This window comes from Hydractinia symbiolongicarpus, chromosome 11 (assembly GCF_029227915.1).
Source record: "Hydractinia symbiolongicarpus strain clone_291-10 chromosome 11, HSymV2.1, whole genome shotgun sequence".
In the NCBI taxonomy this organism is placed as follows: domain Eukaryota; kingdom Metazoa; phylum Cnidaria; class Hydrozoa; order Anthoathecata; family Hydractiniidae; genus Hydractinia; species Hydractinia symbiolongicarpus.
This window is the reverse complement of record NC_079885.1, coordinates 6,514,452-6,539,633: the sequence shown is the minus strand read 5'-3', so window position 1 is coordinate 6,539,633 and position 25,182 is coordinate 6,514,452. Positions and strand designations below refer to the sequence as shown.

At 34.5% G+C, this 25,182-nt stretch overlaps 3 protein-coding genes across 3 annotated transcripts; 2 read left to right on the top strand and 1 right to left on the bottom strand.

The window, feature by feature from the left end:
• Positions 1 to 642: 642 nt before the first annotated feature.
• LOC130613902 (glyceraldehyde-3-phosphate dehydrogenase-like) lies at positions 643 to 11,510 on the bottom strand. Its single transcript, XM_057435261.1, has 6 exons — positions 11,389 to 11,510; positions 3,915 to 4,143; positions 1,916 to 2,136; positions 1,593 to 1,731; positions 1,122 to 1,480; positions 643 to 847 (listed from the first exon to the last, which is right to left on the bottom strand). Exons 2-6 carry the CDS (start codon positions 4,134 to 4,136, stop codon positions 778 to 780), a joined length of 1,011 nt encoding a protein of 336 aa, XP_057291244.1. The 5' UTR covers positions 4,137 to 4,143; positions 11,389 to 11,510; the 3' UTR covers positions 643 to 777.
• A 1,858-nt stretch (positions 11,511 to 13,368) lies between these two features.
• Positions 13,369 to 17,326, top strand: LOC130613648 (U3 small nucleolar RNA-associated protein 4 homolog). The gene is made up of 2 exons (XM_057434960.1): positions 13,369 to 13,445; positions 15,316 to 17,326. Exon 2 carries the CDS (start codon positions 15,324 to 15,326, stop codon positions 17,280 to 17,282), a length of 1,959 nt encoding a protein of 652 aa, XP_057290943.1. The 5' UTR covers positions 13,369 to 13,445; positions 15,316 to 15,323; the 3' UTR covers positions 17,283 to 17,326.
• A 1,763-nt stretch (positions 17,327 to 19,089) lies between these two features.
• LOC130613649 (N-acetylglucosamine-1-phosphodiester alpha-N-acetylglucosaminidase-like) lies at positions 19,090 to 25,168 on the top strand. The gene is made up of 5 exons (XM_057434961.1): positions 19,090 to 19,923; positions 20,067 to 20,195; positions 22,208 to 22,371; positions 22,579 to 22,600; positions 24,546 to 25,168. Exons 1-5 carry the CDS (start codon positions 19,178 to 19,180, stop codon positions 24,745 to 24,747), a joined length of 1,263 nt encoding a protein of 420 aa, XP_057290944.1. The 5' UTR covers positions 19,090 to 19,177; the 3' UTR covers positions 24,748 to 25,168.
• Positions 25,169 to 25,182: the final 14 nt, after the last annotated feature.

Here is a 25,182-nt window from a genome sequence, read left to right as displayed (position 1 = left end):
ACAACTAATCAGCTCAGAGAAATTGTTTTTGCGAGGGTCAAAAAAAAAGCATTTCGCGAATCAGCCGTGTTTATTTAGCTAGTGTTCTAAATTAAGGGACATTTGGCATACCTTCTTTAAGAACACATCAGCTAATAATTGCATTCCCGATGGACTGGTTACGGATGGTCATCATACACATTCTGTGTTGGCATGTGCTAGCGATACGTGTAAAATGTTATGTAAAAAGAAGCGCCGTTTTCAAACTTTACCTGTAGAAAATTAGGGGAGGGATAATTGTTTTTACCCGCACGCGCTTCTTAATTTGTTTGGGACTAAGGCACACTTCAGAGATCTGGTCTATGGATTTATGGTAGTGAGGGAGGTTTTGCGTTCAAACTGAGTCATGCCAGAGAATTTAAAAGTTTGAATCTATCCTTTCGCGCTCAGCATGGGAATAGGATTGATATCTTTGGCGGTTATCTAGTTGAGCGATTGCTGTGCTGGCACTTTGCTAGCTCAAAGGGGAGCTTTAATGCACTAGGTCCCCCCTAGCAGGACCCTCGTTGATAGCAGGACCAAAAAGGAACTGAAGATGCTATCCGGGGTAAATAATTTCAATAAAAAAAATAATGGTGATAGTATGAAAAAGATAACTCGATGTAAAAGATAAATCTATTTCAAACTGAACTGAAGTGCGTTAATCACACGAGATTTCAAGATTACTGACATGCACATCTAATTATTTAAGTTTTTTTTTTTAGATCAATTTTACGGTGTTCACATCTTCGATTGAAGTCATTGTTTTGTCGCCATGTATTTGATCAGGTCGCACACTCTGTGACTGTAACCATATTCATTATCATACCTAAAGAGAATACGACGATAAGTTTCTTTTTGAAATAGCACATTATTAGAGCACAATTTCGCTGGGAAAAACTAACGTGAAATTTTTGGTCAGGCATACACGGAAAAAATGTCTTGAAATAATCGTTTTTGGTTTAATAACTCGTAAATGAAGGAACGCAAAAATGCATAAACTTTTGCGAAAAGACTCAAATTTGCGTTTGTGCTCTTTTAAGTAATCAAGTAACATCATAGCACACCGCGTTAAATGAAGTAACATTGCACGCGCTACTCACCATGAAACAAGTTTAACAAATGTTGGAGAAAGTGCAATTCCAGCTTTTGCATCAAAGATTGAAGATCTCGTGTCTCCTAAGAAATCAGTAGATACAACTTCATCCTCTGTGTATCCCATGTAGCGTCCCAGAGTTGGACATTCAGATGCTTTCTTGATCACTGCTTTTATCTCGTCATAACTGGCAGCTTTCTTCAAACGCACTGTCAAATCAACAACCGAAACATCAGGAACTGGCACTCGGAATGCCATTCCTGTTAGTTTGCCATTTAATTCTGGGATAACCTTTCCAACAGCCTTTGCTGCACCTGTGGAGGCGGGGATAATATTTTGGCCGGCACCACGACCGTCTCTCCATTTCTATAAAAAGGTAAGGTACAATTTATATTATGGGGTCATGGGTATAGACAACCCAGGATTTTTTTTTATTTAGGATGTAGTGTTGCAACATCTTACTTAATATAAACATTACCTTCATGGAAGGACCATCAACTGTTTTCTGTGTGGCAGTTGTAGCATGGACAGTTGTCATCAATCCTTCCTCAATGCCGAAATTGTCGTGCATGATTTTTGCTAGTGGTGCTAAGCAGTTTGTTGTGCATGATGCATTACTGAAAAAACAAAACGTTCTGGTTTATACATGTAATACTGCATTGATAATAAGGATTTGAGAAGAGATAACAAAATCTTAAGGAGAATTTATTACGGGTGTATACAAAAAAGGAAAACAAAATATGAGATGTGAAAACCCTGTCATGGCATGACAAAACAGCATGAACAAAAATAACTTCTTACCTGACAATGCTCATGGTTTTTGGATCATATTTATCTTCATTGACACCCATAACAAACATCGGGGCATCTGCTGAGGGCGCAGAAATGATCACTTTTTTAGCACCTCCCTTTATATGTGCATTAGCTTTGTCGACGGTTGTGAAGACTCCTGATGACTCAACAACATACTCCGCTCCAGCTTCACTCCATTTGATTTCTGCTGGATCCCGCAACGATGAAACCTAAAATATTTTTATTTAGAAAAATTGCATTTCCAGCAATGTCATTTTGGCAAGGTTTTTTTTAATTAGGTTAAGACACAACACTAAAGCTTGATTCTCACACGGGTTAACGAAAGATGAGCTAACTATTTTTGATATTTCATAAATATTTTTTCGGGTAACAGTGAGATAAGCTCACTGTCAACAATCTTAAAAGGAAGCTGACATAAATCATGCTCAAACGATTTAAGTTTTTTAAAATAGTAGTATGTTTCATTGTGAAAGGTCATTTTAAAACTAAAATGGCTGACAAACAAAAAAAAGACGTTTAAAAAAGAAGAAGAGTTAGCATTCATGGTGAAAGATTTTCCCTGCCTTTCTGACCCGAAGTTTGTTAATTCCTTTCTTTCCAGGCTAGTCGTTTTCTTCAAAGTGTTAATAATAACAAGAATTTCTTTCTATTTTTCTTTTTTCAATCTTTCTCGTTTAGATCTGGCTACAAAAGAGCTAATGATGCACCATAGTGTGAACTTGAAACAAATACATCAGGTACTCGCAGCGTAAAAGTTGAAATCGGCTGCTACACATATGTGCACTATAGTTAGATCATTGTTAGCCCATAGTGAGAAAAAACTTAAAAGTTTTGCTTCCATTATAGATTAACATAGATTACTGAGTTAACTTTGATGTGTGAATTTTTTGACGAATTCTAAACCCCCATGAATACCATGTGTGGCAGACACTCTCTCCACTCCCACTCATGTGCAACGACTGCCATTTTACTTGAAAAAAAATGTGAGATGATGCCTCTGAAGTAGAATGTTTTCGCTGTCAGACAGACTCAGAATCTATTAAATATTTCCAATTACATGGTATAAAATTTTCTACTCCTTCACGAGTAATTCTTAGATGCAAGTGTGTGAGTAATATTGAATATTTTTCAGATTAAAAATGTATTACGGAACACGAAGATTTCCAAGCAGTGGTTTTTTGTAAGAGTACACTGTGAACATCTATGGTGGCACTTAAGGTTTGAACAACCACTTAGTTACCAGCCCTTACTTACCTCCTAACATCCTTTTCTTTCTTCCGTTCAGACAGTTCTGACTTTTGTTTTTCCTTAAGATTTTTTTAAGATCCTTGAGCATCCAAAAAAAAATTTATCCTGGTTATTTCGACTTTTGTTAGTGCAATTCACAACAGCGCACCGCAACATTATTCTGCCTCTCAGCCTTACTGAATGTGCAATTTGAGTCTAATCTCTCTGTGGCCCATCCATATAAAGTGAAGAGACCGCATGCTTTTTTTTGTTTTTTACAAGAATGAGATGCTGTTCAGTTGGTGTTAGGAAAGAAAACAAATAATTATTTAATTCTTTTATAGAAATTAGTTACAAATAAGAATTTTTTGTCAAAATTTTTGTTGATTTTTAATCAGACAGTACATTAAAGATCTGTTTGAAAAATCCATGTAAAACATTTTGAGCTTCTTCTGCATAATTAAAAACAGTTGTAGTTAACCTGTTGTAGTTAATTTACTTTTTTGGAAAAAGGGTAAAATGTATTTGAATAAAGTTGTAAAATTGTATTTAAATAAATGACATTTTTTATGCCTGTGGTTGAATGAAATTATTGGTTAAACATTATTTATTAACTTAATGTTTTATTGCATACTATTATATATTTATTTATTTCAAATATGTATTTTTTCTTAGATTAAGTAAAAATCATGGAATTCTCTGTCATGTGACAGATATTAAGACATCGAGCAAGTTTTTACATAAGGAAATATACACATACCGTTATTTTCTTTCCGTTAATCACAAGTTTTCCATCCTCTTTTCCAACTGTGCCCTTAAAACGACCATGTGTTGAATCATATTGAAACATATATACCATGTAGTCCAAATCAATAAATGGATCATTGACGGCAACTACTTCAAGTTCCTCATGCTCAAAAGCAGTCCGGCACACAAGACGTCCAATTCGACCAAATCCATTGATTCCTACTTTGACAGTCATTGTTGCACTAAAAACACATGTGAAGTCGCATAAAATTTTAGTAATATTCAAAATAATAAAGCAAATGTAAAGCATGTGAAAAGAAGGTAACAAGACACTTTGTTGCACATTTGTGAAGTACAATATTTTATGTGAAGTACAATATTTTATGTGAAATATTGTTCTTTCTCTTCATCAATTCGGTCCAGAATGTTGTACCATACTGTTCGGTAAATGTTTAGTGACACAACAAAGCAACAAATAGGCTTGACAAATTATGCACGATTGTCATGATATAAATTTTAGTTGGTGAGTATACATGAAAAGCTATGTTTTTAAACAAAAAAATTTAAGACCAAGTCTTAAACAAATATAGTGCACATAGTTAAGGACTAAATGTAAAGTATTTTAAGGGTCAATTTTTACAATAAAGAAAACCAAGTTAACATGTTTAAACAAGACAAGTGACTATAACCATAGCAAATTAAAACACCATATTCGGAGAAATGGACTTCTAAATACTATATAAAACCATGAACAGTAAATATCCGGTAAAGAATATAATACAAACAAGTTTGTTTTTACTTCTGTCTATTACTGTTCTGTCTGCCACAAGCAGAATTAGACAAAACATTTTGATATTTTCGTCTCCAAAAGTTATAATTAGCATACACATTAAAAAACAATGTGAATTTCCATTTACACTATTTCTAGGCCAGAATGTATTTTCTAAAAGTAAAATGCGATTATTATAGTGGCTAATAATAACTGTTTCTTTTTTCAGGGAGTTTGTACAAATTTCTTTACTACAAGAATGCATGCTACAACAACCACACAGGAATTTCCCAGAAATCTCCCTTTAGAAAAAACAAAATGTTAGACACAACCTCACAGGAATTAAAACAAACAAAATGTTTTGCTTCAGTAGGCTACACACCATGGCTAGCTTTGTTTATAAGGAAATTCTAACCTGCCAGAAAATATTTATTTACTCATAGGCAAACTAAGATTATTTGCTGCATAATTTTAACAGGTAAACTAACTTCCTACATTAATTTAAAACATGTAAAACTTTAAAGCAAGTAATGGTACTTTTCAAAGTTTATTTACATCATAGCTGCTAGTTTTTGAACTATCGCTAATAATCATGTGACTATGGGCATTAAGTGATCCTTGCTGCTGACATCAGCTTGTTGAGGCCTCCATGGCTTTGCCTATTATTTTTAATATCAATATTCTGGCCTCAAAATGCTCTCATTAATTTCCACTATTTTAATTCACCTGTGTATTCATTAAAACCCATTTGCTGCAGTTTGTTCTGTTGAATCTAAATGATAATACTCACTGGGTATTTTTGAACCAATTTAAACTGGTGGTTCTCAAATTAAAAACCCTATAATAATTACAGCTTTAGTCATAATATTTCTTAAGTAAATTTTATGACTTCATGCTGACAGGCGAACAATGATGCACAAATTAGTGTCACAGGAAAAATGTTTTACCGTATTTTCCAGTATATAACCTGCACATGCTATCAGATAGCCCGCACCTTTGTATAACCTGCATCAAATCTCAATTGATGTTTTCCTTAGCCGCACCTTTGCATAACCCGCATCGTGTTAAGAAAAAAATTCAATGTATTTTTACTTACCCTATTCATTTTATAAACATGTGTGTGTTCTGTTTTTTTTTTCATGATGGAGACAATTGGGGAACGTTTAAACTTGTGAACTCCAAACACGAGAACCGAGTGTGTGAACTAGTGACTCTCTCAGTCTTAACTTCCTTGTCTCTCATTGCCGAAATAATAATGAATTAAAAATAATTTGACAATGCTGTTTTTCTTTCATTTGTAAACATTAGTTTCAGCCAATAATAACTCATACTTCCTGAGATTAAACAAACAAACAAAAAAAAACCATGAGATCAGGTTATAAATCTAAAGTAAAATCTATTTATTTTTATGTATATTTAAGTTTTTTTGGCATAAAAATAAACATAATAATTATCAGATTGTCTGTAACAGCGATGTACGAAACGTTCTTTTTAATGTTTATAGAATTTTGTTATCTGTTTATATCCCAGCAATCACAGTGTGCATAATAAAATAAATGGCGGCAATGAGGAGGAGATAGTTCATGTGTCTTATCAATTGTATTTTATATTTATTTTTAATATTTTCAGTGGCAACCTGTTACTCGAAGGTAGCGGAGATAAAAAAGAAAATTTTTATCTATACTTTAATTTTAACATTTTTTATATATTTTTAACAGTAATTAATAATTAAGTCCGGGGAACTAGGTTGTGAAATACGTGTCAATTAAAAAATGATACCTGTTTTATTGGTCTATTACCAGAATCAAATCATTTCATTGTGCTTAATGTGATTGTGTTAGAGGGTGTGTCCATATAAAAGACTACTTTCTTGTCATCTATACTTTCTTAGCACACATTTCTTTGTTACAACCAACCAGCCTGCACTCCCTACTGTGCCTCTACTTATAGGTTTCCTTACTTGGGCCTATCCTCCCTGATGTGAGCTCAATTAGGTACAGTATACTAAAATGCACTTGATAGGAACTGGGGAAAGCTGGGTACCAGACTCAACTGGTGTAGACTTAACCCAAAACAAAATGGTATCCAGCTACAAGAAAGAGGAACAAGGTTTTACAACCAATATATCTCACACTCGCCCCTGCTTTTTTAAAGGTTCTGTACGTTTTGTCGGAGCAGTATATCTTGAGAATTCGTTCTCAGTTATCACCTTTTCGTTGTTGCTTCATATAACGCATTGTTTAGTTAGAAGTCAGCCTTTTTACGTGTAATTTATTACTTCGTAGTAGGGTTCAAGTTAGTCGTTGCTTGACATGGACTTCTTGCTTGTTGCATTTTGTCTTCACGTTGATGGAATCGTGGCCACTCGTAGGCTCGTCGAACTTTGAAATCGTCGATTTTCTTTTTCGAGGAGGAGAATCTTTTATGTAGATAAGAAAAAATCATTAGAAATTGTGCTGAACAATAATTTCAAAGTTAATTTCAGCAACATCTGCAACAGTTGGATGTCTGTTGACAAGTGATCAGCCTGCCATATCCAGTGCAGGGCACTTCTTTGCCATACAAATTTCATAATTTAATTAATACTTAGCCTCCCCAGCTAGCTTTAAGCACCACAACATAATCTTCCACCCAAACTACGGATTGATTCTTCCTGATGCTTCTTATGCCTCTTCATGTCTTTTTCGTTGTTCATGTTTTTACTTTGCTTTTCTTGTTCAGCATTTCTTGTTTATCCTGTCCCATGCAGAACTTTTTGCAGTCTTCTAAGCATATAGATTGCAACACAACATTATATACAGTAATACATACATACGTTCAATCATAAGTCAATCGCCGAGGAGGTCTTCGATTTCGACCTGAACTTCGGATTTCATTTTGTTTGTGTTGTGCTGTTGTGTCTTCAGGTTTTGTAGACTTTTCTCCACTCATCCAAACTTCATCAACCTGATATGGGATAGTTTCATCTGCTGCATCATTGTCTGCATCTGGATTCTTGGGGAGGTCAGAAGTCTCAGGGACCTCAGGATTTACATCATCAACATCATCTGCAATACTTAAAGCAGGACCAGCAGCATCCCTGTCAATGGAGTCATCATCCTCTTCAACAGGAACATCCACATCAGCAACATCTGCACAATTTGTGTCATCTGCACTACTCTCCCCTTCAACAAGAGCAGTGTTGTCTAAGTTGGCAATTTCTTGACGGTCTTCAGCTCTCTTATGAAAGTCAATTTCTTCATCGATCTCTGGATCAGCAGTCTTTGGTGTTCTACTCAGGTTCTCTGATAACTCTAATGGTAAAAAATCACATTTTAACATGAGGTTACGATGCAAGGATCTGGGCTCTCCCTTACCACTTTCTCTCCTGATCACGTACACAGGTAGGTCCTCTACTTTTCGTAGAACCACATGTACATCTGCTTCCCAATGGGAACGAAGTTTACCAGTGCCGCCTCGCTCACTTAGATTTCGCACCAGGACTCTGTCTCCTTCTTTCAACTCCAAACCTTGAACTTTCTTGTCGTATTGATGTTTTCCGTCCATAGCACTCTTTAATGCAATTTTTGTTGCTGCAGCCAGGGATTCTTTCCACTCTTGCACGAAGGCTGCATGAGTTTTACCTTTCTGGATGTTATCTAAGCCAAACATTGAATCAATTGGTAGTCTTGAATGACGTCCGAACATTAAATAGAACGGTGATTACCCAGTAGACTTTGATATAGTGCTATTATAGGCAAAAGCTAATTTTGGTAGTGCTTGCTTCCAATTGTTTTTGAACTTTGATGGTAGAGTCTTTAGCATGTTTATGAATGTCCTATTCATCCTTTCCACCATTCCATCACCCATAGGATGATATGGGGTTGTTTTTGATGACTTGATCCCAGACAGCTCGTTCAATCTCTTGCGTGTTGTTAAATTCTTTTCCTCTGTCGTGATGAAGTCTTGTTGGAAATCCATACTTCATTACCAGGTCATTAAATATTTTTTCTGCAGCACTGCGTCCAGACTTGTTTTTTGTAGCATATGCCTGAGTAAAGCATGTAAAGTGATCACACACTACCAAAACATATTCAAAACCCCCTTTGCATTTGTCCAAGTGTAGATAGTCTAGCGATACAATCTCAAACGGTCGTGTCGACTGGATAGGAACTAAAGGTGTTGAAGGGGAGAGTAGTTGCGTTTTTTTCGAGAAAATGGCTTCTGAGTATTTTAAGTAGTGGTTTTATTCCCAACCCGGACCTCGACTCTAGGTAGGATCTCAATGGGTTATCTGGGTTGATCGATTTTATCACGGCTGCCAGGATATCCCTTTCCCTATATCCTTGGTCTAACCCATTTTTTATTTGGAAAGCCAAACTTTGGTAGGTTAGTTTGTCCTTTTGACCTGGACTGCCAATTGATCCGTTGATTTTGAATTCTCTGATTTTCGAATTTGACAAAAGTTGGGGCTGGTTCCATGATGTGACAAAAGTTTTAGATGGGTGCTCTAATGGTTTGAAAACATCATCAGGTTGAATTAAGGTATCACATGGATAATTGTTCCTTGGGGGTGAAAAAGGATTGTGTGGATTATACAACGATTTCTCCAGGGTGGCACCATGACTAGGAGTCGAACTTTTGAGAGTAAAGGTACGAAAGGGATCCTGTGGCACACCTTTAGTTGTGTCCATGTGGCCACTTGAGAAAGTTTCCCTACTTAGTCTGACTGGTTTTAGAATACGGCTGATAGACTCATGCAAATCTTCAAACAGGCTCATGCCGTGGTCATTCAAATTTTCTACCTTTTCCGAGTTTAGATATCTGAGGATAGTTCGTAAATAGAATGTTTTACCTTGTTTTCTTCTATCCAATCCCAGTCTTATCATAACTGACTCAAGGTCTTTTTCCTCCAAAACAGACAGCATTCCAAATACTTCTGATACCATTTTTTCTTCTCCATCCTCAATTTGCACAGCATCTTCAAATGTTACAAATTCATGTGGAGCAGCAGCCATCCTACATCAAACCAATCCAGCCATCACTTAGTAATCTTCTGTTCTGTCGACACCCTCTTCTTCTTAATCCTCACACAGGGCACCAAATGTTAGAGGGTGTGTCCATATAAAAGACTACTTTCTTGTCATCTATACTTTCTTAGCACACATTTCTTTGTTACAACCAACCAGCCTGCACTCCCTACTGTGCCTCTACTTATAGGTTTCCTTACTTGGGCCTAGCCTCCCTGATGTGAGCTCAATTAGGCACAGTATACTAAAATGCACTTGATAGGAACTGGGGAAAGCTGGGTACCAGACTCAACTGGTGTAGACTTAACCCAAAACAAAATGGTATCCAGCTACAAGAAAGAGGAACAAGGTTTTACAACTAATATATCTCACAATTGCAAAGATATAAATAGATTAGAATTACATTCAACACAAAAGAAAAATGATCTCCAGAATTGTGTTTCAAAGAGAGCTCGTAATATTAGCACTGGCAACCAATAGAGATTAAAGCAATTTCACTGTGTGAAAAGAATTAAATCATGTAGTTGAAGTAAGATTACATAGATATAGGATCGCGCATGCAGTTATATTAATGTACGCATTGTATCCCGTTGGTACTATTTTCTTCGTTGAATGTATAAACTTTAAATTTCACAATAAATGACAGAATCACATAACCCGCACCACATTATAATCCACACCACAATATAACCCGCACTAACAGTGGAAGTCATAAAAATCAAAATCAACTTACAACCTGTGGGTTAAATACCGAAAAATACGGTATGGGCGATCTCCTATAGAATTTTTCATAGGCTAATGACTAGAATATAATAATTAATGTTATTCCTGTGTATTTTTAACAGATAGTTTTTGAAAAAAGCCAAAAAATTAAGTCTTGTTTACATTTTCTTTGCGTTGATTGGTCAATTTCTACAATCACACAAGTAGGATCTATTTTAACTTTTCACAACGGCCGTACACTGCAGATTCAGAAACAATTTTTGAGGATGGTCTTCCTTGGCGTGAATCAGACTAAAAAAGCTTTGACACCATATTCATAAACAATGTGTTTTAGTGATATATTGCTGCATTTTGCTCAAAATTCTTTTTTTTGGTAAAAAAATTATACAGCTGAAGATTGTTATAAATACATGAAACTCTGAGCACTGAAGAAGCTAGGTTTTATTTTCTACTATTACTCTTGGTAAAGAATATAAGTTTTGATATGATTTGTTAGCATTTTTATGCATTTGCAGAAAAAATGCAAAAAATGAGGTATATAATAAAATGCTGACTTTAGGCGAAGAAAGTAAGAACTATCGAAAACTATCGAATTTCAAGATCAAAAGATGCGTTGAAAATAACATTTGGAAGGGCCTGGTCGATGGCTTATTGGCTGCATTACTTTGCCTGTCAATAAGATAAGAGGTCTGGGGAATATAAACAACATGCATCACAATGAAAAAATTGTCTATTGATTGTGAAATTATCTAAGTTTGTAATATTTTTAATTTTTTGATATTACAAAACAGTAATATGTTAATAAAAAACGAGAATCATTTGCTGTAGGGGGCATATAGGGAAAGAAATACACGGTTCAGGTGTTCTAAAAATACAAAGCATTGTTTTATTTTTACATTGCAACCTTGTTAAAAAGTTTTCGAAATATTGAAAAGTCCAATAAGCGATAGGCACAAGTAATAAAAAGGGTGTGTCAATTTACTTACTAGAAATAATGAAGAGTCTTTTTAAAGCGTCTGATCTTCGACCCAAACAGAAACTGCACAACTGCACGACGCTTTGAAGTAATTTATATTGGTTTCTAGATACTTTGCAGAATAAATATTTCGGACGGAAAATGAATAAGCGACCGTATATATATCCGCCCTAAAGGGCGTTCTTTTAAATTTTTTTAACATCTTTCGTACCTAGGCTGGTGTTTTGTACGTCGAAAGATAACAAAATATTGAAGAGTCGGCATTACTATAACGACACAGCATAAATTAGAATAACGATTTAACGGTTTAATTTAATTCAACAGGGTCATCGTCGCCAAAAACCAAAAAAATCCTTGCGCCGCAACAAAAATACTTTTTTCTGACTCATCATCCATCGCTAATGCTGAATATCAATTAATGTTCGATATCTATGACGCGTCTGTTGTAAGATCTTTTACCTCTCTTTTTGTTCAGACGCAAAAAGCGATGACATTGTTTAGCGTCGATGGGATTATAGAACCTACGTCTCTAAAGCATGCTCGTTGTCATCTCAGCCAAAAACTTCTTGCATTGATAGCTGGTCTTGCTTCAGTGTCTGTAACTGCAAAACGTAGAATATCATTTGCTTCAGTGGTCAGTGAAATCAGGGGAGGGTCACATCGTATATCTACGCAGGAGGTATCCTGCAAAAAGCTAATTAAAATCGCTTAACTCGTAGCGTGGATAAATACTGTCGACAAACTTAGTCTTATTCAGGCAAAACCATGTCCTTGGTAGAGTTGTATGTTAGCAAGCTGAAAACACGTTTAATTTTGGTTGTGGTTTATCTTAGGATAACTGTGTCATCACATCTTTTAGCTTGGTCAAATAAAATGTATTTCTTTTTGGCAACATTTTGTTTTAACACAAATCCACATTTCATTTGCAAAATCTCGACAATGTTTATCAAACCAAGATCTCCCATTTTCAACGGAAAGGACATGAACTCTCCCGTCCTTCCTCACGATATGGATGGAATCAATTTTGTGCGAATTACGTCTTCTCCAAAATACCAGGTATAGTGCGAATATAACAGTTGAATTTTTGCCTGTATCCGACTTGTAGCTTTATGGTAGAGCGTTCACTTTCAGTGCGGAAGATCTTGGGTTATAACCCCGACTGTGTCATGCCTGAGACTATAAAAGTGTAAATCTATCCTTTCTGCTTAGCGCTCAGCACGAGAATAGGATTGATATCTTAAGCGGTTGTCTAGTTGGGAGATTGCTGTGCTTGCACGACTTTCGTAACTTAAATGGCAGCTTTAAATGCACTAAGACCCCATCGCGGGCCCCTCGTTGGTAGAAATACCAATAGGAATTGAAAAGGCTATGCTGGGTAAATAATTTTAATAAGAATAAAGATATAAAGGCAGACAACCTCGTCCTAGGACTTGTTAGGCTTTTTATATTTGGACGTCCAAATATAAAAAGCCCCAAGGTTTTGTTGCCTGACATTAAAACCGCTATTGCGCCTTGTTAACGACGGCTCCCTCCTCAATGTCAAGAAAAAAAAGATAGATATTTTTTCGTAATAAAGGTAGTTACAGTAGTAAAAAAAAAGCATGTTTTTTTTTTAACGCCGACTTGTCAACGAGAGGTTTTCTGTGTTCACTTAGAGGAGAAATTACGAAAGGAGAAAGTTATTTCCGTATTTTTTTCTCCAAGGTGTTCGTTATGTTCTTCAGTAGTATCAACTTTATATTTCAACTGCTGTTACCTTTCACAGCGTATAAATGTCCTTAACATTATTTTCTTATATATTGTAAAATATGTGTTTTCTTATATATTGTAAAATTGTGAAATATAATTTTATTTTATTAATATTTTTAATCCTTTTCTGATATCCTGACAAATTCGACGAGGGTTTTGTGTACGGTAATCTCTCTCTTTCCCCCGTGTAAGAAGGGCGTAGAGACTATGAGCAAAACTTTTTGACGCCCGTGGAGTGGAGGGAGTGATCTGTTATCAACCTGTACTTAACTGTATTGTAAATCGTGTTCGTTTCGTGATGATCTTTTTACCATTCAGGTTTGTCTTATGACCCAAACTTTCATTTTCATAACGTTATTTCATATTTCATTCGTGCACCTGTCATAGTTTAGCTAGCATTTTCTGCATTAAAATAAAATATAAAATAAATAATAATAAAAAAGATTATCCATGTTTTTTGACTGTGCTGTGGGCAATTAATGAAGATTTCCATAGGGATTCCAGGCCAGGCCGTTCCTAGAATTATTCTTGGTTTTTGTACTCCAACAACCAAGTAAAAAAATTGAAGAAACAATGTATTTCTGTTGGAATGAATAGATACAACAAATTCAGTATGTGTAGACTATTTATGGAAATTTTTGGGGAATGGGTAGGAATAAAGGTGCCTCCTTCGTGCTTCATCATATGCACAAATATATAATGCATAACCTGAGCATTAGGATGGTGTTCTTATTCTACAATGTTTCTACAATGACTTTTATCATCACATTACTTGCCTAAACGGCTGACGAAGAAGGCCCAACACACCCACCAATTAAATTAGAGGCTTCCTACAAACTTGTTAACCCTGACATAACATGAGCCAAAAATAATGTCAGGGAAACCTTTAGGCAGAAGCAGTTTGTCTGGTTGTGTTGCACTGCGTGCTCACATAACAGTTGTGATGCGGTTGTCTTTAGTCGCATTGGAGACATTCATAATATTTCGATTTCGACTCGAGTCCATTGTACCATGATGATTAATTGAATTGGATCCACCATTAGTAGGCATGTTGATGACATAAAATAAAAAAATAGGTGAAGAAAATAAGGTACATCTGAAGAACTTGTGCAGTGTGGGATGTTGGGTTCTTATATGCAACCATAATAATCAAGACCTGGGTAGGGTCCAGTTCTTTTACAGGCAAGTGAGACTAATAACCCTGGCAATTTTTAAGATTAGGTCTATAGGTAGAAACCACCGCCACTGTGCCAGACTCTACATGACATGTTCAATGACTAAGGTAAACCTAATGTATATTAACCACAATACTAAAGAACTGAATAAATATTAATTACAGTAATTAACTGTAATTATCAGCTCGTTTCTGATTGGTTAATTTTTATGAATTTTGATCCTCTGCAATTATATAAATACATGCTCAACATCATTTTACTTTGCCCGATGTTGGGAGAAGGATCTCCCAAAACGTCGCCTACTAAACTATCATTTTCAAGAAATGATAAACTTTCCACAGTAATATGAATACTGAACAGACAAACCGAAATAATATCTTCAATAATATGAAAACTTTATTTAACTTTCCAACCACTTCTCTGTAAGAAATATGCTAACTCCTCCATATCCATCACTATAAAAAATCCAAGAAAGGTTATTACCTTACCCACCTATACCTTTTAGATATCTCTTTCCACCTGACTTCCTGAACACATATATCAACAGATTTAAGTTCTAACACTTCAAGTATACCACACCTGTCCACCTGATTTTGGCACTCTGTAACGAAGTAAATCCCCATCTAGATGTGGTCTAAAAACACCTTAAGCCGATTACCATTGGCTTTTTCATTAGTAACTATTTGTTTTTCGACGAGAATTTGTGTTTTTTGTTACCTGTGAACTTTACTTTTTCCTGCCTTATCATTTTTTTGTTGGAGACAAGGGGGGGGGACATAAACTGGTGAACCCCAAACACTAGAACTGAACATCTGAACTAGCGCCTCTCTCAGTTTTAACTTTCTTGTCTCCAATAGCCAAAATGATGTTGTTTAGTTTATTTTAAAGTTTATTTTTATAGACCTTTTCCTTACACTTCCAGTCCTGTTTTTTTGCAGTTTTGAATTTGTGAGTTTTTTAGTGATATCTGTATGCTGTATGTTAATAAAACTTTCCCTTTATTTATTTTCTAGATCTTAAAATGACTGATTATAAAGTCCATCGTGTTCAGTTTGTGGAATTTTTGCCAAAAGCAATAAACTCTGCAGCAGTAAGTGAGAAATTAGCACGCGTAGCTCTTTCTCGGGAAGATGGCTCGATTGAAATCAGAGATCCAACAAATGATTGGATTATTGACCGGGTTATTCCAGGCCAAGAGGGACGTACCGTTGAGCATGTTGTTTGGCTGAACCAACGCTTATTTACTGGTGGGTTAAATGGTGAAATCATTGAATGGGACTTAAAAAGATTACAACCACTTTACACCCAAGATTCTTATGGTGGTCCTGTGTGGTGTTTAAAGTTCAGTTTTTCTGGAAAGTATTTAGCTGCTGGCTGTGAAGATGGTAGCATCAGAGTGTTTGAAGTTTGTGATTCCAGTATATTATATGAACGTAGCTTACATAAACAAGAGCACAGGATTTTGTCGTTAGGTTGGAGTTATGATAATAACTTCATTGTGTCTGGTGGTTTTGATTGTACTTTAAGAATGTACAGTGTAAAAACAGGTGCTATTATATCTCGTATGACATCAGACAACCTTAAAGAGGGAAACACAATGATTTGGTCAGTTGAAATTTTAAAAGATATGACAATAGTTGCAGGAGATTCTTTGGGAAATACACAATTTTGGGATGGAAATAGTGGTACCTTGCTTCAATCCTATCATTCTCACCAAGCTGATGTGTTAGCTGTTGTTGTCTGTAATCAAGAACAGACTGTGTATTCTACTGGTGTGGATAGCAAAGTGGTTCAATTCAACTTAGTCCAAGTAGAGCAAAGACTGAAGTGGATACAGTCAAAAGCTGTTCGAGCAACAAACCATGACACAAGAACTCTTGCTGTTTATAATGAAAGCCTTTTATCAGGAGGGTTAGATCCACGCTTTGTTGTCTATCCGTTAGAAAATTTTTCTTCACAATCGTTTGTTAGGTATTCATGTTTACCACTTCCCAATGCGCTACAACTGTCTCATCATCGTAATCTGCTTTGTTTTCGGGAGCAACAGAAGTTACATGTTTGGTCATTAAAAAATCCAGAGGATGATGCAACACAAAGACGAAAGCTGTTTGAAATTTGCAATGATAATGCAGATCATTTAATCTGCTCTGCCATTTCGAGTAATGGAAAATATCTTGCCTATTCAAGCACTGCCAAATGCAGAGCTCTTGAACTTCATTTGGATCCACCTTCTGTAAAAAAGCTTAATCATGTTAAAATGCAACCATCCACAGAAATGTGTTTCACTCCAAGTGAAGAATATATTGTTACTGTTGGATTTGAAGCTGTGATCAGTTTATATCATTTGCAAAGTGGAAGAAATGGCAAGCTTAAATTTCCTGATGAGACTTTGGTGCAGCTTCCTTTTCGCTTCATCAGAGTTGATCATGACAGCAACTATATTTGTGTTGTTGATGCAGATTCTCAATGTTATATTTTCTCCATTGTTGATGAAGGCTTTGCATTGGAGCTGCCTAAAATGAATGGTCAGGTTACCTTTTGCTCTTTCCAACCGCACACCAATAATGTATTTTTTGCAACAAGTGAGAAATTCATGTATGAATTTGACATACCAGATAAGAAATTTAAGCCATGGTTATTTGATGTCAATAAGTCTCAAATAATAACAAACATGGGACGGTTAAAAGACAAAATAAACGCAATTGTGTTTAATCCAAAAGTTGAAAATGAAATGTTTGTTCAAACAAAAGAAGTTTTTGGCAAAATCATTTATGATAGTTTACTGCCTGACAGTGGTATGCAGAAGAAAAGTTTGAAACGTAAAAAAGGTGGAAAAGTGCTTAAAACTAATGGACAATTTAGTAACATAATGTTCTTTGATATAAATGTGGCTGGCGATCTTGTCATTGTTGAGCGACCAATGTCTATTGTTTTAGAGAATTTGCCATCTACGTTGAAAATAAAAAAGTTTGGAAGTTAATTATTCGCTTGTTTGTAGTAAAAAGATGAAAAGTATCTGCCATATCTGATTTCTTTTTATATACAAAGTCTTTCCCCTAGGTTGTAATCCAAAAATTTCACAGTTGTTATGAAGGATCTCCCAGAGAAGAATTTTATATTCACGTCCTAATAAGACATGACTTCATTAGCCTATTAAATTGGGAAATTTTGAGAATAGTTATATGTAACATACTGAGAAGTCTGGATTGCACCCTGCCCAAATATATAATACATGTAGTCTTTGGATTGTCAACATTTGACTTGCATTTTTGAAGGCTGAGATTTAAAAATAGATAATCTTTGTATGCACATCCCAATTAGTATTTGGCACAGTAAAACAGTCATGTTTCTAGCTACTGTCTACCTTTTTGCAGAAAGAAAGCCAAGAAAAATTAAACATTTTTTGTGTAACAAACTCTTTTGGGAACATGGTTCGAAATAACAGGTTGCAGTTTGCAATTTGCAAAACGAATTCCCATTTTTGCGATTCATTCTAGAAAGTAAATGTTAATACTGAGAATCCTATTTCTTCATTAAACTTTATTGCATAATGGTTGTTGCGACAAAATAACCATTATCAAGGGATCAATGGCAAGTGCTCCCTGACAATTGCAAAGAGTTTCTACAGTCAGCAAATTTTTGAGAGCTGACTTATTATTTTTAATTCAAATCAGGAAATATTTTGTTCACTCTATGCATAAATATATTCTTTAATCAGAGAAACGTCATGAATTTTGTGACTTTTAGGCTTTTTTGAAAAACTTAAAAATGTTTTTTGTGAAAGTTTATTCAGCACAGATTTTCTAACTGATTAAATCGTGAAAGTCTAAAATAAAATTCAAAAAAAACTTCTGCTTTTAAAAGCTATGTTTTTCCATTTGTTGTTCTAAGGTAGACTTACACGTAAGAATGTTCAAGAAGAATATTAGTCTTTTTTAATTTTTTTTTATTACTCCATGTATGCTGTTGGATTATTCAAAAAAAGTATAAAAAATGCACAAATATACCTATTGTTTGAATTATTTGTTTATCGATGTTCTTACATGTATCTGTTCATGAGTATTCTTACATGTGAAAGTCCTGTTTATAAAAACAAAGTGATGATGCTTCAAACGTTCCCATACTAAAAAAGTAACAACAATCTCTGGAAATATTTTTTTCTGTTTTAAAAACTGTTGCAAAGATATAATGTTTAACTTCTGTAAAAAAAATTGTTTGACACCAAACAGAATCTTTTTTTTTTTTCAGGGAACAATTCAAAAAAATTTAATCTCAGACCGTAAAAGTTTACCAATTTTAGTCGTGAAATATTTAGATTTGCAAAAGTTTATCCCAAATGTTTTTCCTGATTAAAGTATATTTTTCCATGTTAGTATCAGCTCTCAAAATATCTGCTTTTCACTGATGCGTAGTAACTGCTTAAAAAAGTACCAAAATATTTTTTACAGACATGCAAGAGAATTTAACTTTTACAAGTTCACTTTTACTGTGAGAAAACGTTAATTCCAAAATAGTTTTTATTTATGTTTTACATTCTTTTATATCTATAATATTTTTTATTACTGCATTCCTTTAATTTTTCAATTTGTGACCAGGTGCAATGTTTGTGACAATCTCTTTTCTTAATTAATTTCACTTCTTCATGCAACCCTATTTTAAGTAAACCAAAGCATGTTTAACAAATAGTAGGTGAATGTGAGTGACTTTATTTTGTAATGATAAAAAACCAACTTCACTATAATCATGTAAATAGGCTACATTTCATCTTTAAACTAAAAGTCAATGTATGAATCTGTTCTTTTTGTCTTAGTATTATAAATAAAAAGCTGAACCAATGAGGTGAGAATTAACACAGGGAAATGTATCATTTATATAATGAACAGTACTTATTTCGTATGTATTCTTGTCAGCATGTTGTACATTTGCAAATGCTTTTGTATGTTTCAACAAGTTGATCAGCTATCACCTTTTGAACAGAAAGAAACTATAGACACGAATAGGAAAAACAGACAAAGTGTCAAAAGTTTTAGTATTGTTAAACCGAAAAAAACTTATCAGAAACATTTTGTGCACACCTTTTATAAAAAAATCAACAACCAAAAAATATATGGTCATCAAGCTATTGTTTACGATGCAAAAAATATGTTTTCTGTTTTGGAACCATTAAGACCAGGTGGATGTAGAGACAAAGTAAAAGCCACCGTTCTTGAAACAGCGAAACAAAGAAAATGTGTTGTGGCTATTAATGGAGGTTTTGCCCATCCTGAAACATTAGGTTGCTATGGTAATGTTGTAAGTGATGGGCATTTAGTGCAAAAAACAAACTCATTATTAGTAAAAGCTGTTAACTTTGGTGTGAAAAAAGATGGTAGCATTGCAGTGGGATATATCCCTCAAAGACTTCTAACTTTAAAAAACCCATTCATCCAACTGGTTTCTGGTATTGGTTGGATTTTAAGAAATGGCGAAAACTATGTCAATGAAAGTTTAAAATTACAGCAATGCTCAAGTGACAGTTTATCTCAGTTTGCTAATACGAAATCTGCAAGATCATTTGTTGGTTTTGACGAGGAAGGATGTGTTCATATTATTCAAGTTGATGGGAAAACCAGTGATTCGGGGTTAGTGCAGTAGTGTGTACTAAAATTATTATCATCCAAAACCTGTTATTTATGGGTTATCTTTCCTCTAAGAATTTGGAAATAAAGATATAATTTTTTATTTATATTTATAAAGCTAAAATTTTTATATTTATATTATTTAGAATAAATTTGCACGATGCTGCCTCTTTGTTGCAATCATTTGGTATAACCAATGCTATCAATTTGGATGGTGGTGGAGCTTCAACCTTTATTACTAATGGGTCTGTTGTAAATTACCCTTCAAACATCTGGTAGGTTTTTTTTATACAGAACAAGAATACTTTTTTCCTGACCATCTGTGCTTCAGAAGACAATTTTCGGTTCCCACACAGTAGTAGTTTCTAATAGTCCTATTTAAACACCAAAACATAAGCGTCTTACTTTGCCATCCCGGTTAATTTCCACATATCAGCATTAATGATTGTCCTACTGGAAATTGTGAATCTCATTCCATGCCATTCCAAAAAGAGGCAAACGTTCTTGAGATTAAGGCTAGAAAATTGTGGCTGATGTTTTTGTTTACAACCCCCCAAAAAACAACGCATCTTAAGGAGATTGAACATCTTCAAAACTTAATTCAAGAAATAAAAACCCAAGCAAGCACTGTAAAGCGCAGCTGGTCTATAGGTAGTCTAGCTATGATACAAATATTTTCTTAGGTAAATCAAATTTTTGTGGGATAAACTTTATCAAGGGCATTGACATTATCAGAGCGTAAAGGACGTTTGTATTAAATAGTGCTGTTGCCTATGGTGTAAAAGAATCCTATGTGTGGTGTACAGGGTTAAAAGTATTTTGTTATTTCATATCATTCTGCTTCACAATTTTAAATGTTTTAGATCGTATGCACAGAAAAAAAATCCAATCCTATATTTAGTCGGATCAACCAACCAAGAATAGTATTTTCATATCCTATACAGTACCGATCGGGAGTAACTATACACAAGTACGGGCACTTTAAATGCCGAGTACAGTGCAAGACGAGTACGAGTAATCGGCGAGTATACTACTCGAGTATAGGCTCTTGCGCATGCGAGTACAATAAGTGAATGATTTGTGAGTACGTGTGTGAGTATAAGATAAAAAAATTCGTATACGCGTCGTAAGAAACAACATTTTATTTTACTTTAATTTTTTATGTTGCGACAAATTCTCTTTAGTTCACATAAAAATGTATACTTTTCTGTAATGGCTTTTTATAACTTTGCATTCAATTTCTCACCGACGAGGAAACCCTTTGCTAATTAACTACATCTGCTAACTAAATGCTTTTTTCTCCTAGCTAAATGTTTTTTGCTTTATTAAAACTTAATGTTTTTTTTCTTTGCAAACACGATATAAACAATGAACCCAGGGAACTAAATTAAGCCAATCGCATTTAATTCTATTGTTATCTAAGTAACCAAATGGAAAAACGTGCCTGAAAGGGAGTCTTAGATCCAGTGATAACGATATGCACCAAATTTTGAGTATCAGGCCCTACTTATTACTTTAAAACGGGTTATCACGAATTAACCTATCAGCATTTCGCCATTTTAAAAGTTTAAAGGAGCATTTCAGCACTAATTTTTTTTCTATGGAGCTTTATGTTCTTATATAAACATTTTTTTTTTCAAAAATAATGTGTATCAAGGATCTGCGTCTTCACTTGTGTTATCTACGGTATTCAAAAGGTGTGAATAGCAAATTGATGGATTTTAAAAGTGTAATGTTTCGGACGGTTGGCTTTCATAATTTTATTCAAAATGCGAAACATGTAGTAACAAGTATCTTAAGAAATTTTTTTTTCTAGGAGAAACTAATCAATAAAAAGTTATATTGTGTGTTTAGCTATTGATAATAAAGAATATACAGAAAAACTTGTAGTACAGCATATGAATATCGTTTTTTTTTTATCGTTTTACTCGTCGCGTACTCGTGGAATACCCACAGAAGAACTTACTCGTACCCGTAGTTTAATACTTGTGTATAGTTACTTGTGATTGGGACTGTAGAACAAATAATTGGGTTCACCTTTTATTATTTTATAATTTTTATCTATTCCATTGTCTCTTAGAGCTATTAAAAAACTTAGCAAAATTAAAATTTCTGATGGAATTTGGTCTCTTAAGAAATTGTGAAATGTTTTTCCTACATTTCCTAACACCTTTTTGTGGGTTTTGTTGTCAATCAGGTTTTTCCTCCATAATTTTTACTACAATTTTTTTTTATGCTGTTATTTCAATTATACTTTATTTAAATTATACTTTACGCATTAATATAGCTTTAAGGATGGAACTGAGTCTCTCTGTCCAGCTAATGTGACAACAGTTTTATGCATCCACGAAAGTGACAAATGCTCCAACAATTGCTCCAACAATGGTGTGTGTGGAAAAGGAAGATGCAGATGTCAAGCTGGTTGGTTTGGAATAGAATGTGACAAAAATGGTATTAATTTTTGTGCTGTGTTTACCCAAACGTAAAAGAAATTTATAATAATAGTTAAACAATAAAACGTTCAATCAACTTAGTAATAAAGTTTTAGGAGGATTTCCTTCAATCTGAATTTCTCCTCAGAGAATCCATCCAAAGACCAAAGGCAAAATTTCCTTTCTTGTGTTTAGACAATCTCTTTATTAATTTTTTTCTTTTTAGTTCTTGAGTTTTCTTCATCATGGTAAGTGTGTCCAATTGTTGTTAAAAATTTTTACATATTGATTTTCATTATTCCAAGTATACCACACTAAAGGCCGGCTTCCAATTAGCCTGCCTGACCAGAGCAGACGGAGCGAACTACGGCGCGCAAGCTCAGAATAAATTCATGCGATCCGCCGGAGGACTTCCTTGGTCCGCCAACGAAATTGAAATGTATTCAACTTTCTTTGCAGACGTAGCGAACTCTTGTGCAATAAGTTTATTTTGACCAATCAGAACACACAGAAAGTTCAGTCAATCAATCAAATATATTTCATTCATGCCCCAGCAGCATTTCAAAACTAATAAAAAATGGTGGAATTTAACTCAGAGGTTTTGTATACAGATGCAAGTCAAATCAGTCAATTCAACAATAATGACTTGCCTAGCTTTGATGATGATGACGAAATAGATGATGAACTTCTTGTAGAAGAAATAAAACAAATGAGGATATTGTGCGTACTTCATGTCGAGGTTACGAAGACCTTAAGAATCAGGCATGGAAGGAAATTTCTTCAAGACTTCACAAAAATGGTAAGCTCCTTATTTGTAGTCACGAAGGCATGGTTTATTAGATATTGGCTAATATGATATACCTCAGCAAACTGACTAACCTTTAATTTCCCTTGCTTATGCCCTAGCAGCTAATAGCTACATACACACATTGGTTTAAGTTAAGCTAGCTAGCTTTTAGCTGATGCCTCATTTAAGGCTATAGCTATAATGAGAAATATATATTAATTATTTACTTCTATCTTTATAGTTGATGACCTCAAACGAAGGCGGAAAAACTTGCGGAATGGCATAACTAGATGCTTAAAACGAATAAATGACTCTTATCGAAGCGGAAGAGGTTCTTCAAATACACCAAAGTGTAAATTGTATAACAAGTTATTGTTTTTAAAGGATACAATAATAAATAGACCGACATGTAGTAACGTATCTGCTCCAAACTCCATGTCGTCCACCAAACAAAGTGTTGACGTCACTCCAGAAATGCAGTCAGAAATGTATGTAACCTCTTAACCCGACAATTCACCCGAAAGGGAACGCTTCGTCTCCTACAAACACATAAGGGAAGTGTTTGTCTGTTCCTTGTAGCAATCTTGGCTGAGGCACATCTAAATGATCGTTGCAGATTAAAAAACCTAAGTTACTGTTAAGGAAAACACTTCCATCACTAAGTGTGCCATAATCTCCAACATCTACCATGGTAAATTGATACATGGCATCGACACTGCCATATGAACAATACTGTGGAACTTTTTATAATTGTAAAACATTGAACCGCCTCGTAGTGGGCACTGTATTGTCACATGTTTTCCATCAATAGCACCTAAACAATTTCCACAAGTGTTTAAACTCTGTCGCTATTTTTTTCCATTCATGTTGGGTAGAAGGACATTTCATTAATCCTTCTTCTGTCAACCGTTGCCAGATTACTTCTGATGTTTCCTTGACTATTCGGCCAACTGATACGTCACTCATTCTGTAACTAGCAGAAATTGTAGTAAAAGCATCACCAGTAACTAGGTAGCAGAAGGTGACAGCTAATCTTTCTTTTGGTTGTATTGACTCACGTCTAGATGTTTTCACCAGGCTTGGGCCAACTAACCGTAAAAGTTCCTTAAATTTGTAAGGAAGCATTCTAAACATTTTAAAGAATATTTCGTGGTCAAAGAGCCTCTCGTACCAAATGATGAAATTCTCCCTTTTGTTTGTGTTCTTTATATAACTGCCGATAATGATAATTAAAAGTCATTTCCTTCGATTAAAAGCGACCATGTTTGTTTACAAGCTTAAATTCTTGCCTAAATGTATTGGACTTTGCTTTCCTGCTTGTTGCGCTGCGTTCGCTCCATCTGCTCGGGCCAAGCGGGCTAATTGGAAGCCGGCCTTAATTTATAAGTAAATTTTTTGTTTTACAGGAAAAATTATAAATTTATAATTGGTCTAACCGTTACAATTGGTGTGTTGCTGGTCCTAAACATCTTCACGTGTAATCTTGCTTTTCTTTATTACTCCCGCTACAAAAGTTTAGTTAATTCTTCAAAAGAAAAAGACCAACTACGACATTACCTACGAAGTCGAAGAGCATTATCATCAACTGAAAACGAAAGTGATTATTAAAAGTATTTTATAATACTTTGTCTATTTTTTTACGTTTTTTAGGGTTGTCTTGCTGCTCAGTGACACTATAAAACACTAAAACTTTGTGGTGATTTTCAGTTGCAGGATATTTTTTTTTTGGGGGGGGGGAACGGGAGGTGGTTGACAGTGGTGCATGTATTGAATTTCAATAAAACTTTTATATAATATATATTATTTTTTTAAAGAGCAATTTTGTATCATCAATTTTATATTTTTTGTAATCTTCAATGTTTAATGGAGCGTTATTTATTTCTATGTTATGTATTTTTATGTTATATATTTATATAATAATTTAGCTTGTAATAATGAATTTTAAATTTATTTTTACAATTTTCATAAAAAAAATTCACACTGAAATATTTACTTTTAAATATGCCTATGATAACCTACAATAACATTTCTTCAAAATTCATT

Excerpts from the sequence above, each read along its gene's own strand:
- LOC130613648 (XM_057434960.1), top strand. The coding sequence starts at position 15,324 with ATGACTGATTATAAAGTCCATCGTGTTCAGTTTGTGGAATTTTTGCCA.
- LOC130613902 (XM_057435261.1), bottom strand. The coding sequence starts at position 4,136 with ATGACTGTCAAAGTAGGAATCAATGGATTTGGTCGAATTGGACGTCTT. Across the intron at positions 1,481-1,592 it reads TTGATGGTCCTTCCATGAAG|AAATGGAGAGACGGTCGTGG; the intron begins GTAATGTTTATA and ends ACCTTTTTATAG. Across the intron at positions 848-1,121 it reads TTTGTTAAACTTGTTTCATG|GTATGATAATGAATATGGTT; the intron begins GTGAGTAGCGCG and ends TATTCTCTTTAG.
- LOC130613649 (XM_057434961.1), top strand. The coding sequence starts at position 19,178 with ATGAACAGTACTTATTTCGTATGTATTCTTGTCAGCATGTTGTACATT. Across the intron at positions 19,924-20,066 it reads GGGAAAACCAGTGATTCGGG|AATAAATTTGCACGATGCTG; the intron begins GTTAGTGCAGTA and ends TATATTATTTAG. Across the intron at positions 20,196-22,207 it reads AATTACCCTTCAAACATCTG|CTTTAAGGATGGAACTGAGT; the intron begins GTAGGTTTTTTT and ends GCATTAATATAG.